At 32.0% G+C, this 25,904-nt stretch overlaps 1 protein-coding gene and 1 pseudogene across 1 annotated transcript; both read left to right on the top strand.

Moving 5' to 3' along the window:
* The first annotated feature begins 8,718 nt into the window (after window positions 1-8,718).
* On the top strand, window positions 8,719-12,314 carry LOC148204060 (uncharacterized; annotated as a pseudogene).
* A 2,390-nt stretch (window positions 12,315-14,704) lies between these two features.
* On the top strand, window positions 14,705-18,881 carry LOC148204059 (putative beta-D-xylosidase 7). The gene is made up of 4 exons (XM_088106912.1): window positions 14,705-15,514; window positions 15,595-15,862; window positions 17,140-17,913; window positions 18,079-18,881. Exons 1-4 carry the CDS (start codon window positions 14,825-14,827, stop codon window positions 18,666-18,668), a joined length of 2,322 nt encoding a protein of 773 aa, XP_087963038.1. The 5' UTR covers window positions 14,705-14,824; the 3' UTR covers window positions 18,669-18,881.
* The last annotated feature ends 7,023 nt before the right edge of the window (window positions 18,882-25,904 follow it).

Genomic DNA, 25,904 nt, shown 5'->3' with positions numbered 1-25,904 from the left:
TTCTAACATTTTAATAACAATATCTCTGCATGTCTAAAACCTTAGCAACATAAATTTAATACCAATCTCATCCAAATGGAAATGAAAATCATTTGGATAAAGTAATCAAACCTCACACTTTCACTGATATTCTAATTTGTGCACTTCACTTCAATATTCCTTCCAATTCAAACAAAACTTTCTCCAACATATCAGACTTCACAGGATTCACAATACTAATTTAATATAATAGGTAATAGGTATAGGTAATCTAAATACATATAAAAGAAAGTTGGCTCACTCTTCCCTGAGAATATTCTGACACACGCACACCTAAATTCTGAGTCTCTATGTTCATTTTCGTGCTATCAGAAGAGTAGATGTAGCTACAGAGACAAATATTGCTCTTTACCGTGTGCACAGAGGGTAACAGTGGGATTTTCTAGTGTAAAGTCAAACACATTCTTTGAAGGTGTGACACAAGGACAAGCAAAAACACACAAGTCGCAGCGGTCCTTCTAGGACATCAGTAAAAAGAAGCAAAAACACACAAGACACAAGGTGGGATTGTATTATCCTCTTTAGTGAGAGTCTTCCTTATAAAAATAACTTCATTATTGTATAGCCTAGAGAGACCTTTACACACTTATTTTGGAAATACTTTGTGTACTTCAAATGATATAATGAAGAATCAAGAATACTAATCACCTTACGAAAAACTTCAGTCACTGGGCCATCGTTTTCTGATGCAGTCAGCTCCTCTTTAACCTTTTCTAATCCCCTGATGATTGCTTGCATTTCTTCTGCTAATGACTTCAATTGTATCTACAAGATCATGGATTTATGACCACTATTCATTGCAATCACGTTAACTAATAGTAACAGTTATCCAGTACAAACATCATTTTCTTTTCCTTAAAAGTGCAAATATCCAGTTTCTTAGGGTCACGCTTTTCTTCATACTCAGCTGAAATTTCGTACACTTCTTGAACCTGCACAAAAACATTTACATAAATGTCGAAGAGAAGAGAAAGAACATAAATTCTGGAATATTTTCTGATAAATCACTATAGCCTTCTCCATCGAATCCATCGATTACATCCTCAATTTTGCACCATTTCACCGATTCAGCCGTTGAATCTTCCTTTTCCACCGAACACGCGACCTAAATCGCATTTCTCACCGAACAATCTTCCTATTTTTCACTCCTCTCCGAACCCTTCCCGCTCCTGGAGTATTATCACGAACCTAGGGTGGATGAAGGTACTCTCTCAGCGTCGAACTACGACTCCGAAACGAACGATGAAGGTGATTGCTTCATCAACGAAGGACAACGACATTGCTGCGTTATTATGCGACGACAGTTCGAGAGAGAAAGGGGGAAGAAGCAAGGGTTCGAGAGAGGGACAGCGACAGTGAAGAGGGCTCGGGAGAGGGACAGCGAGGCGAATAGGGCTTGAGAGAGGGACAATGAGAGCAAAGAGGGCTTCAGAAAGAGATGTGAAATCGCGAGGGTTTGAGAGAGAGATCAAATAGGGTTCGAGGGATAGAGAGAAGATCGAGGGTTTTGAGAAGAATAGGGTTCGAGGGAGAGAGAAAAGCTAGAGGGTTTTGAGAAGAATAGGCTTTGAGGTTCTTCAGGTTGGCTTCATTTTAATCAGAATTTTTTTAAGTAAATTATTTTCCCAGTTCGTATGTAATGTAACATTGGTAGCTAAAACGTGGACATATTTAAGTACAAATAATTGGAGCTATATATGGATCTATCCTTGGATAACTTTCCCACCATCGCCAACGTTATATACGACTTTTATATACGGATTTGTCGTATGTAAAAATCCGTATATAATATTCGTATATAATTTTTTTTTTAAAATCCGTATATAATATCCGTATGTAATATATATATTATATACGGATTATAATCCGTATGTAATAGCCATATTTCTTGTAGTGATTCCTACAAGGCGGTTGAGTAGTCCTATACGCACAGGTAAGAACTTGTTCCTCTTAAAGAGCCAACAACTTTCCTCTCGTTAACGATCACGCAGACTAGAGAGACTAGAGAGTACGATACTCAAACTCACTCTTACTACCTCACATAATCTGAAGAGTGCTCCTTCTCAACACACAGGAGAAATAGACCCTTATATAAAGAGAAACTCATCCTAGACCACTTTTTATTCTTGAACACATCAAGAACAACTCTCTATTTATCTCACCTCTCACTATCGACACTTTAATGTAGCCAATTCACTTTTATTGGCTAAACTATGAGGTTTAATATCACATCAACCAAACATTCATTTAACACATCAACTATCACCAATAGTCTGAGTTACAACATTCACCGTTCACAAATATCATGCACATAGCCATAATCCTTCATACAACAAGTATCTTTAATGTTACAAGACCTTTTAAAGAAGATACACCAAATTAGAACCACGTTCACATGTTCACATCATACTCATACGTACAAACCCAAGCAACTAACAACCGTTCATAAATATATTAACCACAGCAAACAATGCATGAAAAGAGGAAGCTAAAACACCCAGGTCTCGCTCAGCGAGAGCGAGACCTTTCCAACGCCCAACGGCCCACCGCCCAGCGGTATAAAGTGACGCTCAGCTCTAACATACTGCAACAGCTTACTACTATAATGCACTTATGATTACTGCAAACATTCAACTACATTTTGGACATTTTGTATGCACTTTTCAAAACACCTTGAAACAGTCACTAACAACACCAAATTAAAGAAAACATTCCACATCAGAGTTAATGCTCACACTTACACTATTATGGAGAAAACCAACATCTTTAAACATGCACTACACTCTCCCGTAACCCAAATTTCCAGAACATACCTTACAACATCTAAGCATAGCACTTTAACCACTATATTCCATAAACACTCGTCATCACACACGACTTTATTTACTTCAATAAATATACATCAAAATTTACTTCAAATCCAATACCCCATTATTCACAATTCTGAACATCAAAAACCAGCATCTATCACTTACTGTTAAGCTTTAACTCATTTATCCCCATATCAAAACAGATTGAAAATTATACTACTGATAGTAATCTCAGGTTTCACAATTTATACAAACTAAAGTAATTCAATCGCACATATATCAGTCATACCATCCTTATTACTTAGTTTACTTTAACACATGCACGTTCATCCATAATAACACTTCTTAGCATACCATATTCAGACAACCAAGCATTTTAGTTCTGCAGCCCAGTTTCAAGAAAATTCACAAGCTAATTCAGAATTTCAAACAACAATATCCTATATTAATCTTACAGAATAAGATAACATCCCTTCAGAGTTTAAAGTTGATTCCAACTAATACCAAACCTGATTCGCATGAGAGAAGTGAAGCGGTGGTGATTGAAGCCAACTGGGCAGGATTCGGTGACGATAAGGACGACGACTCGGAAACTTGGAGACAATGGCGTTTTGCGCGACTCCTTCGTCGAGGTTGAGGTTGCGGAGAAGATGAACCGCGTCTGGTGGCCACGGCGTCCGGTGATAATTCGTTTGACGGATTGAGTGCGCGGTGCAGGGAGCGGTCTCCGGCGACAATGTGGACGGAGAATTCGCCGGCTAAGAGGCACGGTGGAGGCTGACAGTGGTAACGAGGCAGTAAGGTTTGAACCTTTGTTTAATCATTTCAGATACTGCTGATGAATTTATTCATATAATTACCTTACTGTTTTTTTAATTCGCTCCTTACTTTTTAAAAATTTAAGTTTTTATCGGTAATTTCGTATTAATACAGTTAAAAATTAAAACAATTAAATTTTTATTATTAACTTTTAAAAGAGTATCAATTCATGGTTTTTTTAAAATAATTTTTTAATTATTTTTATTTTTATTTTTACATTTCTAAAGAAAATTGTCAATTGATACTTAGTTATCATTACATTTGTCTTCATTTCTTATATTTTTATTTTGTCTTAATTTAATTCTATATTTTTATTTTATTTCAATTTATTCCTATTTTTTTTAAATTATTCTATTTTTTTTTTCAAATCCAAACAAAAATTTAATTTATATATAAATTTTTACAAATTCTTTTATACAATTGATATTATTTCTATTAAAATAATAAAAAATTAGGAACTAACATAAAATACATTTTTTTGTAGTATTAAAGAAAATAACTTAATTGTATTAAAGTTAAAAAAAAAAACTAAATTAAGACAAATAAAAATAAATAAACTCATTTAAAAAATTTCTACAAAATTAAACAAAAAATAAAATCATTTAACCTAAATAATCAAATGAAGATACTATAAAAACTAACATTTCAATAGTAAATATTTTTGTGAAGTTAATCTATAATAAAATAGTCACTATACTTCCTCAACAATTCATAAAAGGTTTATGAAGTTAACATTAAGATTTGGAATACATACTTACCAAAAATTTACTTAACAAAAACAAATTTAAAAATAAGAATTTGGAAAATGTACATACCATTATTTTATTTTAAATTTTCTAAAATTGAGAAAAAAACTATATTTAATTAATCTTTTAATCATTTAATTTTTAAGACAAAACTATATTTCATATATCAACAATTTAAAAACATAAACATTCAAATTTTAGTATTTAAATTTCCTAACTAAAATTCAATTAAAACAGTACTTAATAAAGTAAACTATTGCACATTTATGTAAATTTTATCATAAAACACAATAGTATTAGTCATTTCTTTACAAATTCCACATTAATTAGGATTTTCATAGAATTTTTCTTAAAAAAGTGAAATTTTGCGTCATTATTTTTTTTAAACTCTTATAAGTATATTTAAAAAACATAAATTAATATTTATATAATTTTATATTTTTGTTAAAAATATTTAATAAAAATATCAATTTTAATAAAAATATTGTTATATATTTATTAATAAATTAAATTTTGTTTGAATTTGAGAAAGACAAAACTGTTTTATTTTAAAAAATTAAGAATAAATTGAAACAAAATAAAAATACAAAGATCAAATTGAAATAAAATAAAAATACTGACAAATGTCATCTTTTTAATAGTGTTAGTATGAAACTTAGAATAATGACCTAATTATTTTAAAATTTCAAAAATAAAAATCCAATTGAGAAAAAAAAATAAAAATCCTATTTAAAAAAAAGTCACAAGTAGAAACTATCTAAATAATTAAACACTTTAAAAAATAGGAAAACAAATGTTTTCAAAATAAGAAATAAATAATAATAATAATAATAAGTAAAAAATAATAATAAAATAAGAAGAGGGTTACTCCCTACACCACCCCACTTTGCTTCCTGTACCACCACATTTTTTTAAAATTCCAAAACTATCCTTTATATTTTAAAATATCCTACACTCCCACCTCTGTTCTTCAACGGATGTCAACATCCGTTGAAAAAAAATTCTTCCACGAACGTGCCACATCCGTTAACGGATGTGACGAATGCGTTGCCTTTTTTTGTTTTTTAGTTTTTAGTTTTTTTATTTTTTTGTTTTAAATTAATATATAAATATTATTTAATTATTTTAAAATTATTACTTAATTATTTATAAATTAATTTTATTTTATTTAATAAAATAATTATTATTAATTTTAATTTATGTATTATTATTTAAATAATAATTAAAAAATTTATTATACATATATTAAAACGGATGTGCCACATCTGTTAACGGATGTGGCGACGTTGCTTTTTTTGTTTTTTAGTTTAGTTTTTTTATTTTTTTTGTTTTAAATTAATATATAAATATAATTTAATTATTTTAAAATTATTAATTAATTATTTATAAATTAATTTTATTTTATTTAATAAAATAATTATTATTAATTTTAATTTATGTATTATTATTTAAATTATAATTAATTTTTTTTTATAAATATATTAAAGATGTGCCACATCCGTTGCCTTTTTTTGTATTTTAGTTTTTAGTTTTTTAATTTTTTATATTTTAAATTAATATATAAATATTATTTAATTTTTTAAAAATTATTATTTAATTATTTATAAATTAGTTTTATTTTATTTAATAAAATAATAATAATAATTTTAATTTATATATTATTATTTAAATAATAAATAAAAAACTTTTTAAAAATCTATTAAACGGATGTGTCACATCCGCCGTTGAAGTTTTTTTTTTTAAATAAAAATAATAAACTAAGATATAAAACATGTAAATGGATGTTACGGATGTCAACATCCGTTGAAGGTGAAACGGATGTTGACATCCGTTTTATAGAAGGGCAAATAAGATATGGGAAGGTGCAGGGAGCGGTTGGTGGGGGTGGAGGGAGCAACTCTCAAATAAGAAAAAGTAAAGAATGGGATATGGGATTGAGCCACTTCGGTGTTTCTTTTTGAACTAGTTATTTTGTTCACAACTATATGCGCTTAGTTATATGGACTGAACTTAGTCCAATCCAGTGTTTTTTTTTTTTTTTCATTCTGCACCTTTAAGTCCTTTAGGTCTTGTTCTTTTGAGTGAATTTGAGGGAGTAGATTTGAGGGAATTTGAGAGGATTTGAAGATAATTTTTTTGTCGTTTTTTTGAGCCAATTTGAAGGTAAATAAGAGTGAATTTGAAAATAAAATTTGTGAGAATTTGTATAGAATTGTATTGACGTGACAAATTAAAAAAATTATTTTCAAATTCACTTTCATTTACTTCCAAATTCGCTCAAAAACACGACAAAAAATATTATCTTCAAATCCTATCAGATCCCTTCAAATCCATTCGCTCAAATCCACTCAAAATAACAACCCTTACACCTCCAATTTTTTCAAGCATACTCATATTACCCTTATTTAAAAATCTTTAATTATTTAACAAAAAGTAAAATTTTGGTCAAAGATTCTTCTTTTAGAAACATATTTGTCAGTGTGCATTTATTGATCTCAATTTTTTCATTATCTATTTTAGCTTCCTCTCCTTTGGTTGGTTCGTTGCAGGCACACACAGGAAGCTCTTCCTTTAGAGGTTGAAGTGGGTTTTGGTGTGGGTTTTCATAGCACACACCACTGCTTCTCGTTTTCTTAGTGCAGCCATACTGTTTCTTCATTTTCGTAAATTATACATTTATAAATTTATTAATAATGTAATCAACTTGAAAAAAAAAACAGCAAAATAATAATACTAAAACATTTAAAATGTATTATTTATATTAACAAAATTTAATAAGGGTTAAATATGTTTTTAGTCCCTAAACTATTAGTCGTTTCTAGTTTTCGTCCCTCTTTCAAAATAAGGTACAATTTGATCCTCATTCTTTTCGAAACGTTCGTTTTAATCCTCAAAATTTTGGTTTTAGTCCTCATTTATTGCTAAATGAGGACCAAATTTTTAAACAGTGTTTAGTTTTCGAGGACTAAAACGAACGTTTCGAAAATAATGAGGACTAAATTGTAGCTTACTTTGAAACAGGGACGAAAACCAGAAACGACCAATAATTTAAGGACTAAAAACATATTTAACCCATTTAATAATTATAAAATTTAAGTTATCATTATTTAGTTTTTTAATAAAAAAAACCTATTGTTAAAAAATATTAATAAAGCTAACATGTAAAAAAAAAACATGCAACACATTAATAAAGCAACATGTAAAAAAGTGCAAAATTAATAAAGCAACTTAAAAAGCAGAGTACTTAAACATATCGCATCTAGATATCCGATCATTCAACTATTGATATTCACATCCGATTTTGCCAACCGATATATATCTTTACAATTTTATTTTTTAAATATTTATTTTAAATCTAAAAAATTTATAAAAGTTATTTTTTAACAATTAAATTCTTTTTAATTAAATTATAAATTCATAAAAATTAATATATAATTTTAAATATAATTATAAACTAATAAATAATTAAATAAATAATATAATTAAATTTTTATGAAACAATTTCTTCGTTTATCGTATATCAACATTCGATAACTCTACTCAGATTTTCATATCCGATATATATTTAAAATTTTATTTTTTCAAAATATTTTTATTAAATCTAATAAATTCATAAAAACAATTTTTTAACATTTAAAAGTATTCTAATTAAATTATAATTTCATGCAATATGATACATAAATTTAAAATAATTATAAATAAATAAAATAATTAAATAACTAATATAGGAACGGGTGTAGAGTTTCTTAATAAATGAAAAATGAGGTGTAGTGGTATTTTAGAAAATTGGAGGTGCAGGCTCAGAGGTGCAAGGTGAAACACCCCAGTTTTTTATTATGGACTGAAATTTGATCCATTCTAGTATTTTTTTTTAACCATTTTTTTATCTACATCTTTACCTATTTTATATAATTTTTTATAATAATTTTAAGTCTTGAACATAGTTAGTAATTATAATTTAAAAATTAATAATTATCATGTCAAATTTTACATTTTTTTGATAAATAAATTTTTTATCATATTAATCTATATGAGAGTTAACTCTGATTTTTTATTTTTAAAAGGGTTAAATATGTTTTTAGTCCTGAACTATCAAGCGTTTTTATTTTTCGTCCCTATTCAAACTTTGTACGATTTGATCCCTGTCCTTAAGGAAACCATTATTTTTGGTCCTCCAAAACAAAACGGCGTTAAAATTCGGGTGATGTGGCTAACGTATAGCCACGTGGGATGACATGTATCATTTCTAACGTTTGTCACATGTGTTTACATTTTAAATTGAAATTGATTACTGATTAAATGAGATGACGGAGTAAGGGCTTATATACTTACTAAGGGATGAGATCTTCTTAAGCGAATCAAAGACGAGGGTGATAACTTTGTTGTATGTTGAACCTAAGTCGCGATTAGGGTTGTGGTTCCATCATTTGGTTTGACGATTGTTGTGGTCCAGTGTTCGTTTGCATTGTGTGTGAAGGAAGGTGATTTTTTAGAAGGAATTTTGTTCTTTCGTTTACGTTACTGTCACTCCATGCTTGTTGTGCATTGTGTGAGTAAAATTTGCATTTTACAATGTAGGATTAGCAATGGTTTTTGATTTTTCTCTGCATCACATGGGGAAGTTCGTGAAGAATAAGGGAATAGAATATGTGGGAGGAGAAATACATGTTATAAAAGGAATTAATCCGGACATGTGGTCTTACTTTGAAGCAGTGGGATATGTTAAAGAAAAAATTCAAGTATGATGCAGAAGTTCAAGCTTTGGTGGAAGGGGGCAAAACAAAAGGCGATGAACAACCTCAGATTACTCAGTGATGACAGTGAAGCACTGTTCTTGCTAACTATGCAGAGGCAAATAATGATGAGGTTGAAATCTATGTCCAACATGTACAACCTAGTCAGCCAGATGAAGTTAAGTTTCTGTGTTTTGGTGAAGAGGCAGTACAAGAGACGGAGGAAGAGGTAAATATGGAAGAAGAGGTCGAACATATACATGCATATGTTGTTGAAGAAGATGCTATTCTGGATGAAGAAGTTGGTTATGTTGGTGAAGCACATGCTTATGTGGCTGAAGAAGATGATGCAGTGGCTGAAGAAGATGATGCAGTGGATAAAGAAGATGGTTATGTTGGTGAAGCACATGCTTATGTGGCTGAAGAAGATGATGTAGTGGATAAAGAAGATGGTTATGTTGGTGAAGCACATGCTTATGTGGCTGAAGAAGATGATGCAGTGGATAAAGAAGATGGTTATGTTGGTGGGGTGGAGGGGAATGTGGAAGTAGAAGATGTCCTAATGGATTACGAAGAGGAAGAGGGGAATGTTGAGGACGAATATGTACAGAGGGGTGAGGAAGAGACTTATGTTGATGAGGAAGAGGAAGAGGGCAATGTGGCTGAGGAAGAAGTGGTGGAAAATGTGGATGATAGTGAAGAGGAAAGAATGGAAAATGATGATGATGGGTTCGGGATGGAGGATGAGAGGGTGGAGGAAGAAAGAAGAAATATTAATCCTGTTTTAGAGAGGTGGAGTACAATGAAAAAGAGGAAGAAAAGTGTGAGGAGAAGAAACGGTGGTGGTGAGGGGTCATTTATGATTAACGAAGATGTTGGACAGCATGAGCATGAGATAAATGAATATTACAATACTGATGAATTATCTTCAAATGTGGATAGTGATGAGGCTATTAGTGAGAATAGGAGGAAGTTTCCAAAGTATAGAGCAGATGATATGTCCAAGAGCTTCAAATTTACATTGGGGATGGAGTTTAAGTCATTGAAAGATTTTAAAAGTGCCCTACAGGAGCATAGCGTATTAAATGGAAAAGAAGTGAAGTTTGTTAAGAATGATTTGAAGAGAGTGAGGGCAGTTTGTAAAAAGGGATGTGGTTTTGTAATTATGGCTAGCAAGGTAGGAGGAAGGGAAACTTTTAGAGTGAAAACTCTCGTTGGACGTCACAAGTGTGGAAGGGTTTTTGGTAACAAAAGTGCAAGTGTGCAATGGATTGCACAAGTATTGGTAGACAGATTTGTAAATGTGGGAGGCATGACAGTGAACCAAATCATAGATGAAATCAAAAAGTCCTTTAGTGTTGGAATTTCTCCTTGGAAAGCAGGAAGAGCAAAGGAAATTGCTATGGATTCTTTAGTGGGTGATGGAGAACGACAATATGGACGTTTGTATGATTATGTGGCTGAGTTGGTAAGAGTAAAGAGGGGTTTGGGGCATTTTACATGTGTTTAGAGGGCTGTAAAGAGGGGTTCTTAGGTAGTTGCAGGCCATTTATTTGGGTTGATGGTTGTCATTTGAAGACAACATATGGAGGTCAGTTGTTAGTGGCAGTGGCAAGAGACCCTAATGACCAATATTTCCCACTAGCTTTTGCTGTGGTTGAAAATGAATGCAAAGAGACATGGAGGTGGTTTTTGAGCTGCTGCTGGGTGATATTGGTGGCATAGATTGTCAACGGTGGATCTTTATTTCGGATCAGCAAAAGGTAAGTTACTTTATACATCAATATGTTTTTTCATTCCCTCTTTTATTGAAATTGTTAAGTTACTTTATTAAAGGCTGTTGGCATTTGTTGACAGGGATTAATGGCAGTATTTGATGAGATTTTGAATGGGGTGGAGCACAGGCTGTGTTTAAGGCATTTGTACAACAACTATAAGAAGAAATTTGGTGGAGGACTACTCATTAGAGACCTTATGATAGGGGCTGCCAAGGCAACATACTTTCAGGACCGGGAAAAAAAAAAGGGTGAGTTGAAGACTGTGAATTGTGATGCTTATAATTGGTTAATGACAATTCCAACTAAATCTTGGTGTAACATGCATTTAGTGCTTATCCTAGATGTGATGTGTTGATCAATAATTTGACTGAGTCATTTAATAGTACTATTTTGCTGGCAAGAGACAAACCTATAATTACTATGATGGAATGGATTAGGTCATATATTATGAGTAGGTTTGCAACACTTAGAGAAAAAGTGATCAATTATCCTGGTGATGTTATGCCTAAACCGAGAAAAAGACTTGATAGGGAAGTTGAAAAGAGTGGGAATTGGCTTCTAGTTTGGGCAGGGGATGCTAAATTTGAAGTCACTCATGGCTTTACAATGAACAAGTTTGTAGTTGATATAAGTAATCATAGTTGTAGTTGTTACTTTTGGGATTTGGTTGGAATACCTTGTAGACATGTTGTTGCTGCCATACATTATAAATTAGAAAACCCAGAAGATTATGTTCATCCATATTACAAGAAACATGCTTATAACACTTGTTATGCACCTGAAATAATTCTAATCAATGGACAACAACTTTGGCCTACATCCGACACTGCCCCACTACTGCCACCCACTTAAAAACACCTCCTGGGAGGCCTAAAAGTTAAGAAGAAGAGAAGCTGATGAATATGTCAGCCATTCAAAGTTGTCCAAGAAAAATATTGGTATGAAGTGTAGCAGTTGTAATGCATATGGACACAATGTTAGAAGTTGTAAAAGGGGGCAGAAAAGCAAGGTACTTCCTCCTGAACATGTTATTTACAAATTCATTTATTTATAACTATGTCAAATCTAACTACCTTAAGCCTTTGACAGGACACAAGAGGCACATCTGCAATGGGAGAATCTACATCAACTGGAAGGAGAGAATCTGCAAGAAGAAGTGCATCAGGTGGAAGGGGAGGATCTTTATCAACTGGAAGGGGAGGATCTGCATCAACTGGAAGGGGAGGATCTGCAAGAAGAACTGCAGCGGCTGCTGAACCATCTGCATCAACCTCACAAGGTCAAAGAACATCACAACTTAGAGGGGCTGCACATATGCGTCAAGGGGGAAGAAGAACATCCTCAAGATTGGCTGCACAATTTCTAGGGTCTCAAGCAAGTTGCAATTGACATCCACAGACTTTTTTTAATGCTATAATGTACTGATTGGGACCCACTTAGGGAGACCATTTGTAGTGGGCACAATATTTTTTGGACAACTTGTTTGTCATATAGTGTACCACATCCAATGTTAATTAAAGTACTAGGGGACCACTTCTTCTGTTAATTAAACTGCTCGGGGACCACTTCTGTAATTTCTTGTGTTATTTTTGTTGAATGCAATGCTCTGTACTTCGATGACAATTTACTCTTCATTGTCCACTGTCCATTTCAGTCATTGTGCTTTAAATTACTTGTTGGATTAGTTATTTTCAAAGCAGTAGGGGGTTGGCATATTACAATAGACAGAGTTGCTATTTTTGATGTATGTTTTCAGGTTCAATAATCTTGCAAGATTGATGTTATAAGTGAAAAACCTTATCAGGTTCAACACTGGTGCTTTTTGCTGTCACATTGTGCTTTCTGATGTTATAAGTATTTTTGTCACATTTTTATATAAACCATCCACATCCAATGATACTTGGTCATTCTTTATAATGCTTTTACTGGTTCAAGACTTCATTCACATGTCCAAATTACGCATACCAGTATAATGCTTTTACTGGTTGAGATTTTTATAAACTATGCTGTCAAACTCTTTTATTTAAAATAAAACAGAAATGCACATAACACAACGTAATCACATATGTTGTCCACATTTTATTCAATTTAAAACTTCAAAGTACATCCACAACACAACATTACCAATCTAATTACAATTTATCTTCAGCACAAACATAATACAAAACATCACTGTTAATGCCCATAATGACAACACAAACAAGACCAACATCATTTTGAACTTTTTTCTCTCTTGCTCTAATTTCCTCTTCAACTTGTCTTTCTTCTTCCTTAGATCCAACACAACATTTTCAATACAGACTTCAACTTCTTCACTCCTCCTTTGTAAGCTTCCTTCAATTTAGAGTCTCCTTCATCAACCCATTCAAAGTAGTTACAACTTGAAGTACTCTGCAAAAGAAATTACAAATCACGAATACAAACTTCATCACAATAAGTAAAACATTTTCTCACTTACTGCCCAATTTCTACATCTATAAAATAGTCTCCCTTTGTTCTTCAATGTAGTTGCCTTCAACAGCAACAATCTTTCCCACAACCACAATTTCTTGAAGCTAAGTGAGAGGAGGATCCACATGTTTCGGACATTCCAGAACCAATACTCCTTCGTGTGCAACCATTTCCTCCTTTGTCAACTTCCATTTCCCTGATACAGTAATTTCCAAACTAAATCAAGTTTGACTACTCCCAACAAAAACCCTATATCCCAAATCCATCCATTCACACGAAACGAAAGAGGAAAATGAACTTACGTAACCAACTACAGCAATGTTGAAGAAGATGAAATCCACCCTTTTGCGGGTCACCTTCAACCTTCTTTCCAGCTGAAATTATGTGCTCGTCTTTGCTCGTCTTTGATTCGCTTAAGAAGATCTCATCCCTTAGTAAGTATATAAGTCCTTATCTCCGTCATCTCATTTAATCAGTAATCAATTTCAATTTAAAATGTAAACACATGTGGCAAACGTTAGAAAGGATACATGTCATCCCACGTGGCTATACGTTAGCCACATCACCCGAATTTTAACGCCGTTTGTTTTGGAGGACCAAAAATAATGGTTTCCTTAAGGACAGGGATCAAATCGTACAAAGTTTGAAATAGGGACGAAAAATAAAAACGCTTGATAGTTCAGGGACTAAAAACATATTTAACCCTTTTTAAAAATACTTAGAACAAGGGTCTAAATAATTTAAAATATTTTAAAAATTATATTAATTTTAAACACTTAATTGATTCAAGTATGTTCTGAATCGAAATTTGTCTTAACACAATTTGACTTAATTTGAATAAGATTTAATTCATTAACTTATACTATAGTTCAACCTCAAATTGATTCAAACATAATTTGTCTTTTACCTTATTTGAATTTATTCAACTTAACTGATTCGACTTTATAAACTTGATATAGTCTCATCTTAACTAATTAAATTTGACTATCCATACTAAGTATACATTTCATTCAATAAATATTTTGTATGTACGTAAGGTTTTTTATAAGTCATTATCTTTTCTCTCTCTTTTTTAATTTTTAAAGAATTATTTTTAGAGATAGCCTTAATTTATAAAGCTTTTATGAGCAATTTGACCTATACAAATTTTCTTTATGTACACCTTTTATCTACTAGGTAATATGGGCTATATTGATAAGTACAATGCTTGAGTACATTTTGTAGTTATTCATATCAATGGCATTATATATCAACGCTTGAAAGTTCATGTAGTTTGAATCTCCACCCCTGCAGTATTAACCTTTGTATTTCTTCCCTCTCCTTTTGCGTGAGCTGTAGCCACTTGCCCTTTTTTGTTTGTGTCTTGAGTAATAGAGGCAATGTGAGGTGAAAAAGATGGGATATAAAATGGTGGGAGGGAACAATAATTGAGAAATGGGAGTGTAGCAATGGACATCAGATTCACTTTTGCAGCCATCATTTTCCTGACTCTTCACACTGCTCACTCATCTAACCCACCATTCGCTTGCGATTGGTCCAATCCTGCCTCCAAATCCTACCCATTCTGCAACCCCAAACTCCCCATCCCTCAACGAACCAAAGACCTTCTCTCCAGACTCACACTTCAAGAGAAACTCTCCCAACTCGTCAACACTGCTCCTTCCATTCCCCGCCTCGGCATTCCCGCCTACCAGTGGTGGAGCGAGGCCCTCCACGGCGTAGGAAACGTCGGCCCCGGCATCCACTTCAATGCCTCCATCTCTTCCGCCACCAGCTTCCCTCAGGTCATCCTCAGTGCAGCCACCTTCGACTCCCTCCTCTGGTACCGAATCGGACGCGCCATTGGGATCGAAGCCCGCGCAATCTATAATGCAGCCCAGGCCCAGGGCCTCACCTTCTGGGCTCCCAATATCAACATCTTCAGGGACCCGCGATGGGGCAGAGGGCAAGAGACACCCGGCGAAGACCCTCTCCTCACTTCTCGCTACGCAGTTTCCTACGTCAGAGGCCTCCAAGGAGATTCCTTCCACGGCGGCAAGTTGAGGGGCCACCTTCAAGCCTCCGCCTGTTGCAAACACTTCACCGCTTACGATCTGGACAATTGGAAGGGCGTCGATCGCTTTCTCTTCGATGCTCGCGTAAGTAACCACTTCACTCCACACACCACTCAATTACCTTTTTCTCTTTCTTCTGAACTCTTGGATAAGATCTGTTTCAGGTGAGTTTGCAAGATTTAGCGGACACGTACCAGCCACCGTTTCAGAGTTGCGTACAGCAAGGAGGGGCCAGTGGGATAATGTGTGCTTACAACCGCGTGAACGGAGTTCCAAGCTGTGCGGATTTCAACCTGTTAACCAAAACGGTCAGAAAAAAATGGCATTTCCGTGGCTATATTACGTCGGATTGTGGAGCAGTCGGGATCATACATGACCAGCAAGGGTTTACGAAATCAGCGGAGGAAGCTGTAGCTGATGTTCTTCGTGCTGGTATGTCTCTCTCTTCGTCGCTAATGGCACTGTTAAATCTTGGTCGCTAATTAAAACCACAAAATAGCTTAAAGGGTGATTACCTAAATCGCATGTATACGTAGAGACCTTTATCACCTTTCTTCTGTCGGTTTACAGTAACATGGCTTTACGATGCTATTCATTCTCAACCATATTAATGACAAAATCGATGCCTTGGCCCAGTTATACTCGGTACCATAATATGTTTACTAGTATTTCCTATGTTACCTTTCTGTATATTTTAAGTAATCGTTTAACATTTTAGGTTTCTAAGGTTCCCATTTTTGTATTTTCCCTTCTTCTATCAATAATACCATTAACATGCATATCAATAATACAAATTATTGTTAATTATTTTCCGACATGTGAGCCCCCACAAGAAGACTTTCTTTCTACTTTCCACGCAGGCTTGCTAATATAAGATAAGATATTCACCACATTTTTTAACAATATTTTATCTTGGTATTTATACTTATTATTATTAATTATGAAGTAATTATAGAACTAATCACAGAATACATATAAATGATGTTAAAATATTAGTAAAAAAAAATTGTTGTCAAAATATCATTATCCAATATTTATGGTGGCAAACTTATGCATGTGTATTTTAAAATTTAAGTGAAATTTATGAAATACAATTTTAAAAAATATTTAAAATTATAAATAAAATATGTTTAGTTAATACATTTAAAGTTTTAAAAACACATTGGAAACAAAAAGTGTTTTAAATTATAAAAGTATTGGTAGCTACAATTTAGAGAGAAAGAGCACACGTTTGTTTATAAAGGAAAAAAAATATAATCCAAAGTGACTAATTTGAGATTTTTTTAAATAGAAAAAAATAGTGCGTTGTGGATTTTAAAAATGGTTGGGATGATATATTAGGAAAATGTTAAAAAAAATTCACGAAACAACAAGAATTTTTTAAAGAGAAATGGTGCTTACTGAAAAAATTACATTGACCATTGTTATAGGAGCTATGTTTTCCGTCAAATTACATTGAAATTGTTTAAACTTTTAAATTAATATTTGTTTAATTCATGTTTTCTAGACTAATAATTATGATATCACTGAATGAGGATATAGTTGGAGTAATATTATTATCTCAATAACAATCAGAAGTTAGTCATAAACTAGATTTGTTTTAAGTCTCAAAATAATATTAAACTATCTTATACCAGAATGGAGACATTTTTTTATCTCAAACAATTTTTTCAGATGCATCGCAGTGAATATGTTTTTAAACTTTGCAGGGATGGATGTGGAATGTGGAAGTTATCTGACGGATCATGCTGAATCGGCAGTGTTGCAGAAAAAAGTATCCATGTCTGAAATAGACCGTGCCCTTCACAACCTGTTTTCTATTAGAATGAGGTTAGGCCTGTTTGGTGGAAATCCAAGCAGTCTCCCATTTGGTATGATTGGTCCGAATCATGTGTGTTCCAAAGAGCACCAATATCTTGCTCTTGAAGCTGCAAGAAATGGCATTGTCCTCTTAAAAAACTCTCCCACACTTCTACCACTTCCAATAACAAGCCCCAGTATTTCCCTAGCAGTGATAGGACCCAATGCCAATGCTTCTCCACTAACTCTTCTTGGAAACTATGCTGGTCCTCCTTGTAAATTTGTCACAATATTGCAAGGCTTTCAGCACTACGTTAAGAACGCCGTTTATCATCCTGGGTGTGATGGTGGACCAAAGTGTTCTTCGGCTAAAATCGAGCAGGCAGTAGAAGTTGCAAAAAAAGTGGATTATGTGGTGCTGGTTATGGGATTGGATCAAAGTGAAGAGAGGGAAGAACGTGATCGCATTCATCTAGACTTGCCGGGCAAGCAACTTGAACTCATCAACAGCGTTGCCGAAGCTTCTAAAAAACCAGTTATTTTGGTGCTGCTGTGTGGAGGGCCTGTAGATATCAGTTCAGCCAAGTATAACCACAAAATTGGAGGCATCCTCTGGGCTGGTTATCCCGGAGAACTTGGAGGCATTGCACTTGCACAGATTATCTTTGGCGACCACAACCCAGGTGATTTCTTTGCTATTTTATCAATTCAATGTCCCCTTTAACTTTTATTAGTTTCTGACTCTACAAAACTTTTAATCAAAATATCATTCACTTTACTCGTGTTTTAACTATACTCTGTTATTACCGAAATGGTGTGCGCTGCTGCCTGTCATGAATACTATGTAGGAGGAAGACTTCCAGTTACTTGGTACCCAAAAGATTACATCAAAGTACCCATGACAGACATGAGAATGAGAGCCGATCCTTCTACGGGCTATCCTGGGAGAACTTACCGATTTTACAAAGGTCCAAAAGTGTATGAGTTTGGCTATGGACTGAGCTACTCGAAGTATTCCTATGAGTTTGTTTCTGTTACACATGACAAGCTTCACTTGAACCAATCATCCACTCATTTCACGGTTGAAAATTCAGAAACCGTAAGGTACAAACTTGTTTCGGAGTTGGGAGAACAAACCTGCCAAAGCATGTCACTCTCGGTCACTGTGAGAGTTCAAAATCATGGAAGCATGGTGGGGAAGCATCCTGTGTTGCTGTTTATGAGGCCTAAAATCCAGAAAAGTGGAAACCCTCTGAAACAGTTGGTTGGTTTCCAGAGCGTGATGCTTGATGCAGGGGAAATGGCTCATGTTGGATTTGCCGTAAGTCCTTGCGAACATCTTAGTAGAGCAAATGAAGCTGGTGCAATGATTATTGAAGAAGGGTCTCAGGTGTTGCTTGTGGATGATCAAGAGCACCCCATAGACATAATTGTTTGATGCTACATATGAAAAAAAGTTACTTTCAGATACTTTTACACTCATTTTAACACATTAGTTTTCACCTTTTCGTTACAAAAATCATGTTAAGTAAATGTAAGTGTATCAACTACTGTTCCCTGCTACAGATTTTTTCTTCAACTGTCACAAGCTGACATGTTTCTGAACAGTTTGGGATCATGAGACAAAGTAATGTACTATAATTTGATTTGATTCGTGGATCCATCCATGGTATTTTCAAAATATTCATTACAAATGTATTTCAAAAATATTTTCAAATCCATATATATAATTTAAAATGTAAATTAAAAATGTGTATTTGAAATTATAAGTTTTGAAATACAATTTTTTATTAATATACAATTCAAAAACTTTGAAATTCAAACATCCACAATCACCTCCAACAAACAACAATAATAACACTCAATACGCTCCCACTCATAACTTCTATCACAGGAACAAGTTTGATATTCTGACAATTATAGGATGCAGGAAGAAAAAATATGGGTGCAGGAAGTAATAATTTACAAGGATGCGTACAGTATGGGCCCATTTTGCCAGCTCCAACCTTTTACAAAACAAGCACTTTCACAAAAATATTCCTCACAAGGTTTACTTTGGAACTGTATTTTCAATGCGTAACTCGTTAAGATTTCTTTTAAGATACTTTGTGGAACACTTCTTTTTGTTGACATTGGGGGTTCACTTCACATTTTAATCTATTCTTCTTAATATTTCGTATTAGTTCTAGTTATTGAAAATCACATTAATAATTATAGACGTCTTATTTCAATTAAAAATATAAAATATGTTTATAGATGTCTTGAAAACACTCCTCTAATTATAATCATATTATTATTTAATAAATAAATAAAAATTAATTCTTATGCGAGTTTTTTCATAAAATTTCAAGGAGAACAAGACTATAGGATCAATTGATTTTTTTCTTTTCTTAAAACTTAATGAAGTAAAGAGGAACGAGAACGTGTCAAATTGATCTGCTAGATATTTACTTCTCAAATTTACCTGCTATTAGTTTGATTTCATTTACATATTCTATCTCACATAATATAATTAGAAATAATCTTTACTTTACAAAATTATTTTAGTTAAAATTTATTAGATTTAAATTCACTTTATATTATAATATGCTTTCATAGTCTATAGTCTGTTTTGCAAAGTTTGTTAATTCTCGTCTAACTATCAAACCATCCATAAAGTCAACAAACACATGAAATGTCCATATTTAATTGTAATGGACATACGTTCAATTTTACGTTAACTAAATATAATATCAATTTATAATATATAAATTAAATTATTTGTATTTTATAAATTAAATCTTTTTAAGGATAAATTAAGTTGAAACTCATCTTTTAGTATAACGTCAAAGTTTATATATACTGTGTTTCTTATTATGAAGTCAATATTATATCACCTTGAATTTCTTATTCTTATGCCTAAAATATAAATGTCTCCATTTTAAAGGATTTTTATTACAATGTCAATTTTAAAAAAATTTACTTTATAAATCAATTTTTTATAACAAGTTAATAATAAACTCACTTCATAATATATAATTAAAGTTTATTTTGTTACTCATTATTTATGCGAGTTAAATACGTTTTTATTCTTAATTTAAGATAAAAATTGGAATAAATTCTTATTTGGAACTTTGGATTAATTAGTCTTTCATAATTTTTATAATTGAGTCAATTTAGTTCTTCTAATTAAATTTTGTTAAATTTATTTAAGATTTTAAATATTTATCAATTAAAATTAAAAAAAATATTTCAAATAATATAAATAACTCCAATACTTTTTTATAAACTAAAAAACTAAATCTATTTATAAAATTTAAAAAATAAATTGAACCAAAATTTAAAAAAAAATTACTTAAAAAATAAAAATATATCTAACCCAATATATACTCTAACATGTAAATATTAAAAAAAACATGTTAAAGATTATCCATCAACCATATAAAACTAATTTATCCTAAATAAAACGATCATTACTTTAGAAACCGATTTCGATTTTAGGAAAACAAATCAGAAAAAAAATTTATGAATACAAGTCTAATAATAAAATCATATGAATAATATTGGATTTTGGTTCGAAAGTAACTGCAGTTTTTAATGGGATGTACATTTTGTACCAGATGTCTAGTAGATCTTCAGTACATTTAGATCAGCCTATTCACTACTTTTTCGAGTCATGTGGTGTACTGTCACGTTCATAACAACACCTGTAATTAATAAATATATTGAGCGTCAACCCTTATACAGTAATTCAGACATGTGATTCGCAAAAAACTGTTTTGAACGAGGAGGACGATAACTTCCATTTAATTCATTAGTTAAGTATTTATGTTATTGTAATACAGTTGTTAAATGATTATTTCAGTTGTCAAAAGTATTATTTTAAATTAAGAACAGGACTAAACCACTCCTTTTTATATTCTGCAGTGCAAATACATTTTAATACCGGGTAAATTCGGAAAGTTTGTAATTGTTTAGAAATACTTTTTTCATAATTTATTTGAAGAAAAATCACATTTTTTTTGTTTAGTTTGTTTAACCATTGAACATATTAAAAATAATTTTGACTCAAAGTTTTATATTGAGTAAAACTTACAAAATTAAATTTTATATAAAATGAAAATTTCATAAATATATTATTTGAAGATTTTTTTATTAAAAGCCATGTCAATATAGTATGTGATAAGATTCAATATCATATATATATATATATATATATATATATATATATATATATATATATATATATATATATATATATAATCGAATTCAATAAATTTTTTTATATGAAAAAAATTCTATAAATGATATTAAAGTTGATAGTTTGTTATGATGATTGTTTAAATTGCTATAACAGCAACCCACTATAATCATAATAATATTTCAACTCACAAAACATTTAGATTTTAAATTAAAAGTATAATCAAATGTCTTATATGGAATAAGACTCAATGTCTCACATAAATAACCAAATCTAATAAACCCCTACATAAAAAAATAGTGATATCATAATCGATAAAGGCTTAAATCGTTTTAACAATACCTTTATCATAATGACAGTAATAGTCCAACATGTATAAGATTTTTGATTTTTTATTAAAAGTCGTGTCAACTGCATGTCTTATGTGGGAGTAGGACTCCATATTATACATATATAATCGAACTTACGTGAAAAAAAAGTCTATAAATAGTATAATAACAACTCTATCATAACAACAACGCCATTTCAATTTTCAAAAAAATCTTTTATATTGTATAGTGTTTAATTTTGTTATTTTTATCTATAGTCATACTTTGAGTCACATTTATTCTCAACATAATACTATCACATTTATATAATTGGAGGTGTTAAAAAGAGTTGTGGAAAAGTATTGTTTAAAATCCTCAAATTATAAATACTTAATTGGCATGCTCGGTTTCAATATCTCTCTTGTTACATGAATATCATATTACATGAATCACTTATATCTATTTATTCCCATCTGTCAAAAGATTCTCAATGTACTTGTAATATAATTTTGTCTATTAATGGTATGAAAGGAAACAAAAAGAAAACCAAAATTACAAGGATAGTAAAGCGAGGTCGCGTTATGGGCTAACTATAAACTCTGAATTCAACAAATTTAAATTTTCTATTAACTTTTTTATACTCTTTCTATTGTGTCTTTAAAATATATTAAATAAAGTTTTAAATATATCAAAAAAATTAACATAGTATTTTAAAAGTATAGCAAACAAATAATATTAAAAAGGTGATCCCTATTTTTCTTCAAGCATCTCAAATATGATCCTTTCTTTTTTTGACATCTCAATTGGGTCCTTAATTTTGTAAAATTGAATTAAATAGGATCTTTTCGTCAAATTGATCAGACAGCGTTAAGTATTGTGTGACCTGGCATGCTGACAGTGTTATTTTAACACACGTGTCATTAAAAACGTGGGTGAATTCTATTATTTTAAATTTTAAATTAAAAAATTAACTTAAAAGAATGAAAATTCAATTACAGAAGGGCAAAGTTGGCGAAGTTGGAAATTCATTTACAGAAAGTCCCGTTCTCTCTGCAATTGCGATTCACACCAAAGCGGTTTAAATTGCGGAGGAAGAAAAGGCTGATGCCATTTCCACTTTGATAGACCGGCGAGATATGTCAAATTGGAATACTCGTCTTCATTTGGCTGTGAAATTTGGGGATGAAGTTGACACGAAGATGCTTATGGTTGCTGGAGCAGATTGGAGTCTGCAGAATGAGCAGGGGTGGAAACGCCTCGTCGCGACGCTGCGAAAGCTGACGCTGCTGTTGGAAACACCACTTAGGGCCGAATTTGGGGCGCGGTGGAGGCTTGCCATCAACGAGGCGGAATGAGGCGTCGTCGTCTCGTCGTCGTCAGCGGAGGCCGGGAAGGAGTCATCGTTGGTGAAGTCGAAGACGGAATCTGCGGGGTTCTTGAAGCGGGTCGGGTTGTTGAAATTGTTGGTCCAGTCGGCGATGCGGCCCAATTTGTCAGAATGGGAGAAGGGGGCAAAGGGAACGTTGAGAGGAAGGTTGCTGCTACCGTCAACGGCCGCTGTTTACGGTGGTCCCCAGCCGTCGGAGTTGAACGGAACGGCTCCCATGTCGAAGGCTTTTCCCATTGGCTCAATGCGAAGGGTTGAATCTGAGGAACAGATTGGCGTGCTCAGAGAGCAGAAGACGAGTGAGAAACCCTAGTTTCGAAAACAGATTTTATACAAGGGCTTCACATGGATGATGGATGACTGACGAGCCTAAAACTCAAAATTTCCCCAATTTCATTTCCATATTTTCACATCGCAATTGGATTTTCACATCGCAATTGCAAGTATGAGGCTTTCTGTAATTGGATTTCCAACTTTATCAACTTTGCCCTGTAACTTAATTTTTTAATTCAAAATTTAAAATAATAGAAATTACCCACGTTTTTAATGACATGTGTGTTAAAACAACACTGTCAGCATGTAAGGTCACACAATATTTAATGTCGTCTGATCAATTTGACGAAAAGGTCCTGTTTGATTCAATTTTACAAAAATAAGCATCCAATTGAGACGCAAAAAAAAGGGTCCTATTTGAGATTCTAGACAAAAATAAGGACCTATTGAGACATTAAACCTGTTAAAAACTAGTAAAAATAGCTTGACTCAAACCCAAGACAGAGTTATGTTCTCTCAATTTTGTCAAAAAAATCTGCACTATAAATCTAATGAAAAATCTGTTAGAGGTGGACTTTAAACCTAACTCAACCCCACAAAATCGGCTTGTAGGATGAGGTTTACATCCACTTATAAACTATGAATTGGCCTTATCTTGATGTGGAACTTTCCACGTAATCATTTGGCATTCATCACTCAATCTGTCATAGAGCTTCATTGAAGTTTAGTAACATAACGTAATAAGATGAGAATGAGTGGTTGATCAAGTCAATAATAAATTGTATAACACTTTAATCTTCTGTGTTCTGGTCATATTTAAGCCATGTAAAAAGGTTAATAGATTTAATGTTCATTTTGAAATTAAAAATTCTCTTATCATAATTTTAGTTTTAAAATATGTCTCGAAAGATTAACGAAGTAAGATGTATTTAAATTGAAACCGAAACAATATTCATATGTATTAATCATTGTTTAAGAAAATCCTAATTGTTTGCAACCAATTGAAAGAGTATTGAATGATGAAGGATGGTTTTTCTGGATCAACTATCAACCACTGATGATTTATGCATGCAAGTAAACAGACTTATAAATACAAGGGCCAGAATTATGACACCACATTACTAGTGGGGTGGGTCCAATTAAGAGTAGGATACTTTAATAGTATAAATTAAGATGGTGGATCCACATGAAAATTGGTGGAATATGTCATAAAGGTGGTTGAGATTGAGACTCAAAAAAATAATTAAAATACTACACCGTCTTCATATATTATAAAAAAGAAAGTATATGTAACTATCATAAAATTGGACAAGGAAACTTTTTCGTGGTGAAGGATATAACTTACACTAAAAGTATGTATGGTGAATGTTGAATACTCTTAATTCTTGACAGGGGATGATACTGATGGTGGTGGGGTCTGATATTGAAGATAATGAGGAGAAGTAGCACGGTTGAGAAGGTTTGACATGAAGAATGTTGAGTCTATTGAGGAGGAATTCACCCGGAAGACATAATTATGAGCACAATCATATAGAAGATTGACACCACTCTTTACTTAAAACCTTAAGACAATGAGTCAATGAGTCTTTCATTTTTACATAGTGCTCTACTTTCTCATTTTTATTTAATGAGACTTAGACTCACTTAAATCTCTAATAGAGAAGAATTGGTAACAATGAGTTGCAGAATTATCGTTCTCTTGTAGGAGTCATACATATGAGTTTTTATTTCAGGTATAACTTGTCGTGTACTCATGGAAAAACCAAGAATAATGTATACACATGAAGTAAAATAAATATTAAGACCATTACAATAACTTTTTCTTTTACCGATATGGATTAATTTGCTTTTACAGATATTGTTACTATCTTAATAATTTTTTAATTATGTAGCTCACATAATTGAAGTCGTAGAAATAAAAGATGACTTTTATTAAAATTAAATATAATTAATCATATATTTAATTTTTTTAAAACTAAAATCGTACTTATATTAGATCATTTTAGCATTGATCTTGATGATTTCTTTACTAATATTAAATAAAATAAATATTTTTTTGAGATTTTTTTTAATTTTAAAAGAGTTGTCCACGTGTAAAGTCAATATTGTGTCACGTGGCAATATCAGTGTCACATGTCAAGTTAGTGACAATGTCACGTGTCAAGTTAGTATCAATGTTGCATGTCAGTGTTAATTCCATGTGTTAATATCTTGTACTCAATTCAGTCACAATTTTCATTATTTTTGTTAAATTTAGTTACAATTTTTGTTAATTTTGTTCAAATCAATCCCAATTTTAAATTTGATAAGTTTTAAAATTAGATGAAAAATTATTCACTATTTTTAGAATTAAAAGAGTTTTTTTTCATTATTTTTAAAGTTATAAAATTATTTTTAAAATTAGAAGGAAAATTCTTCATTATTTTTAAAATTAGAAGTTTTTTTTTTAAATTATAAGGAATAATATTCATTATTTTTAAAATTAGAATGGAAATTATATTTTATTTTTAAAATTAGAAGAAGAAA

Source organism: Vigna umbellata, chromosome 2 (assembly GCF_029865625.1).
Source record: "Vigna umbellata cultivar VRB3 chromosome 2, Vumbellata_1.0, whole genome shotgun sequence".
NCBI classification, from domain to species: domain Eukaryota; kingdom Viridiplantae; phylum Streptophyta; class Magnoliopsida; order Fabales; family Fabaceae; genus Vigna; species Vigna umbellata.
This window is presented reverse-complemented; position numbering and strand designations above follow the sequence as displayed.

What these genes read in the sequence shown, in the direction of transcription:
- LOC148204059 (XM_088106912.1), top strand. Translation starts at nt 14,825, where the DNA reads ATGGACATCAGATTCACTTTTGCAGCCATCATTTTCCTGACTCTTCAC. An exon ending in AGCTGATGTTCTTCGTGCTG is followed by an intron (nt 15,863 to 17,139) that starts GTATGTCTCTCT and finishes TAAACTTTGCAG; the next exon opens with GGATGGATGTGGAATGTGGA. An exon ending in CTTTGGCGACCACAACCCAG is followed by an intron (nt 17,914 to 18,078) that starts GTGATTTCTTTG and finishes AATACTATGTAG; the next exon opens with GAGGAAGACTTCCAGTTACT.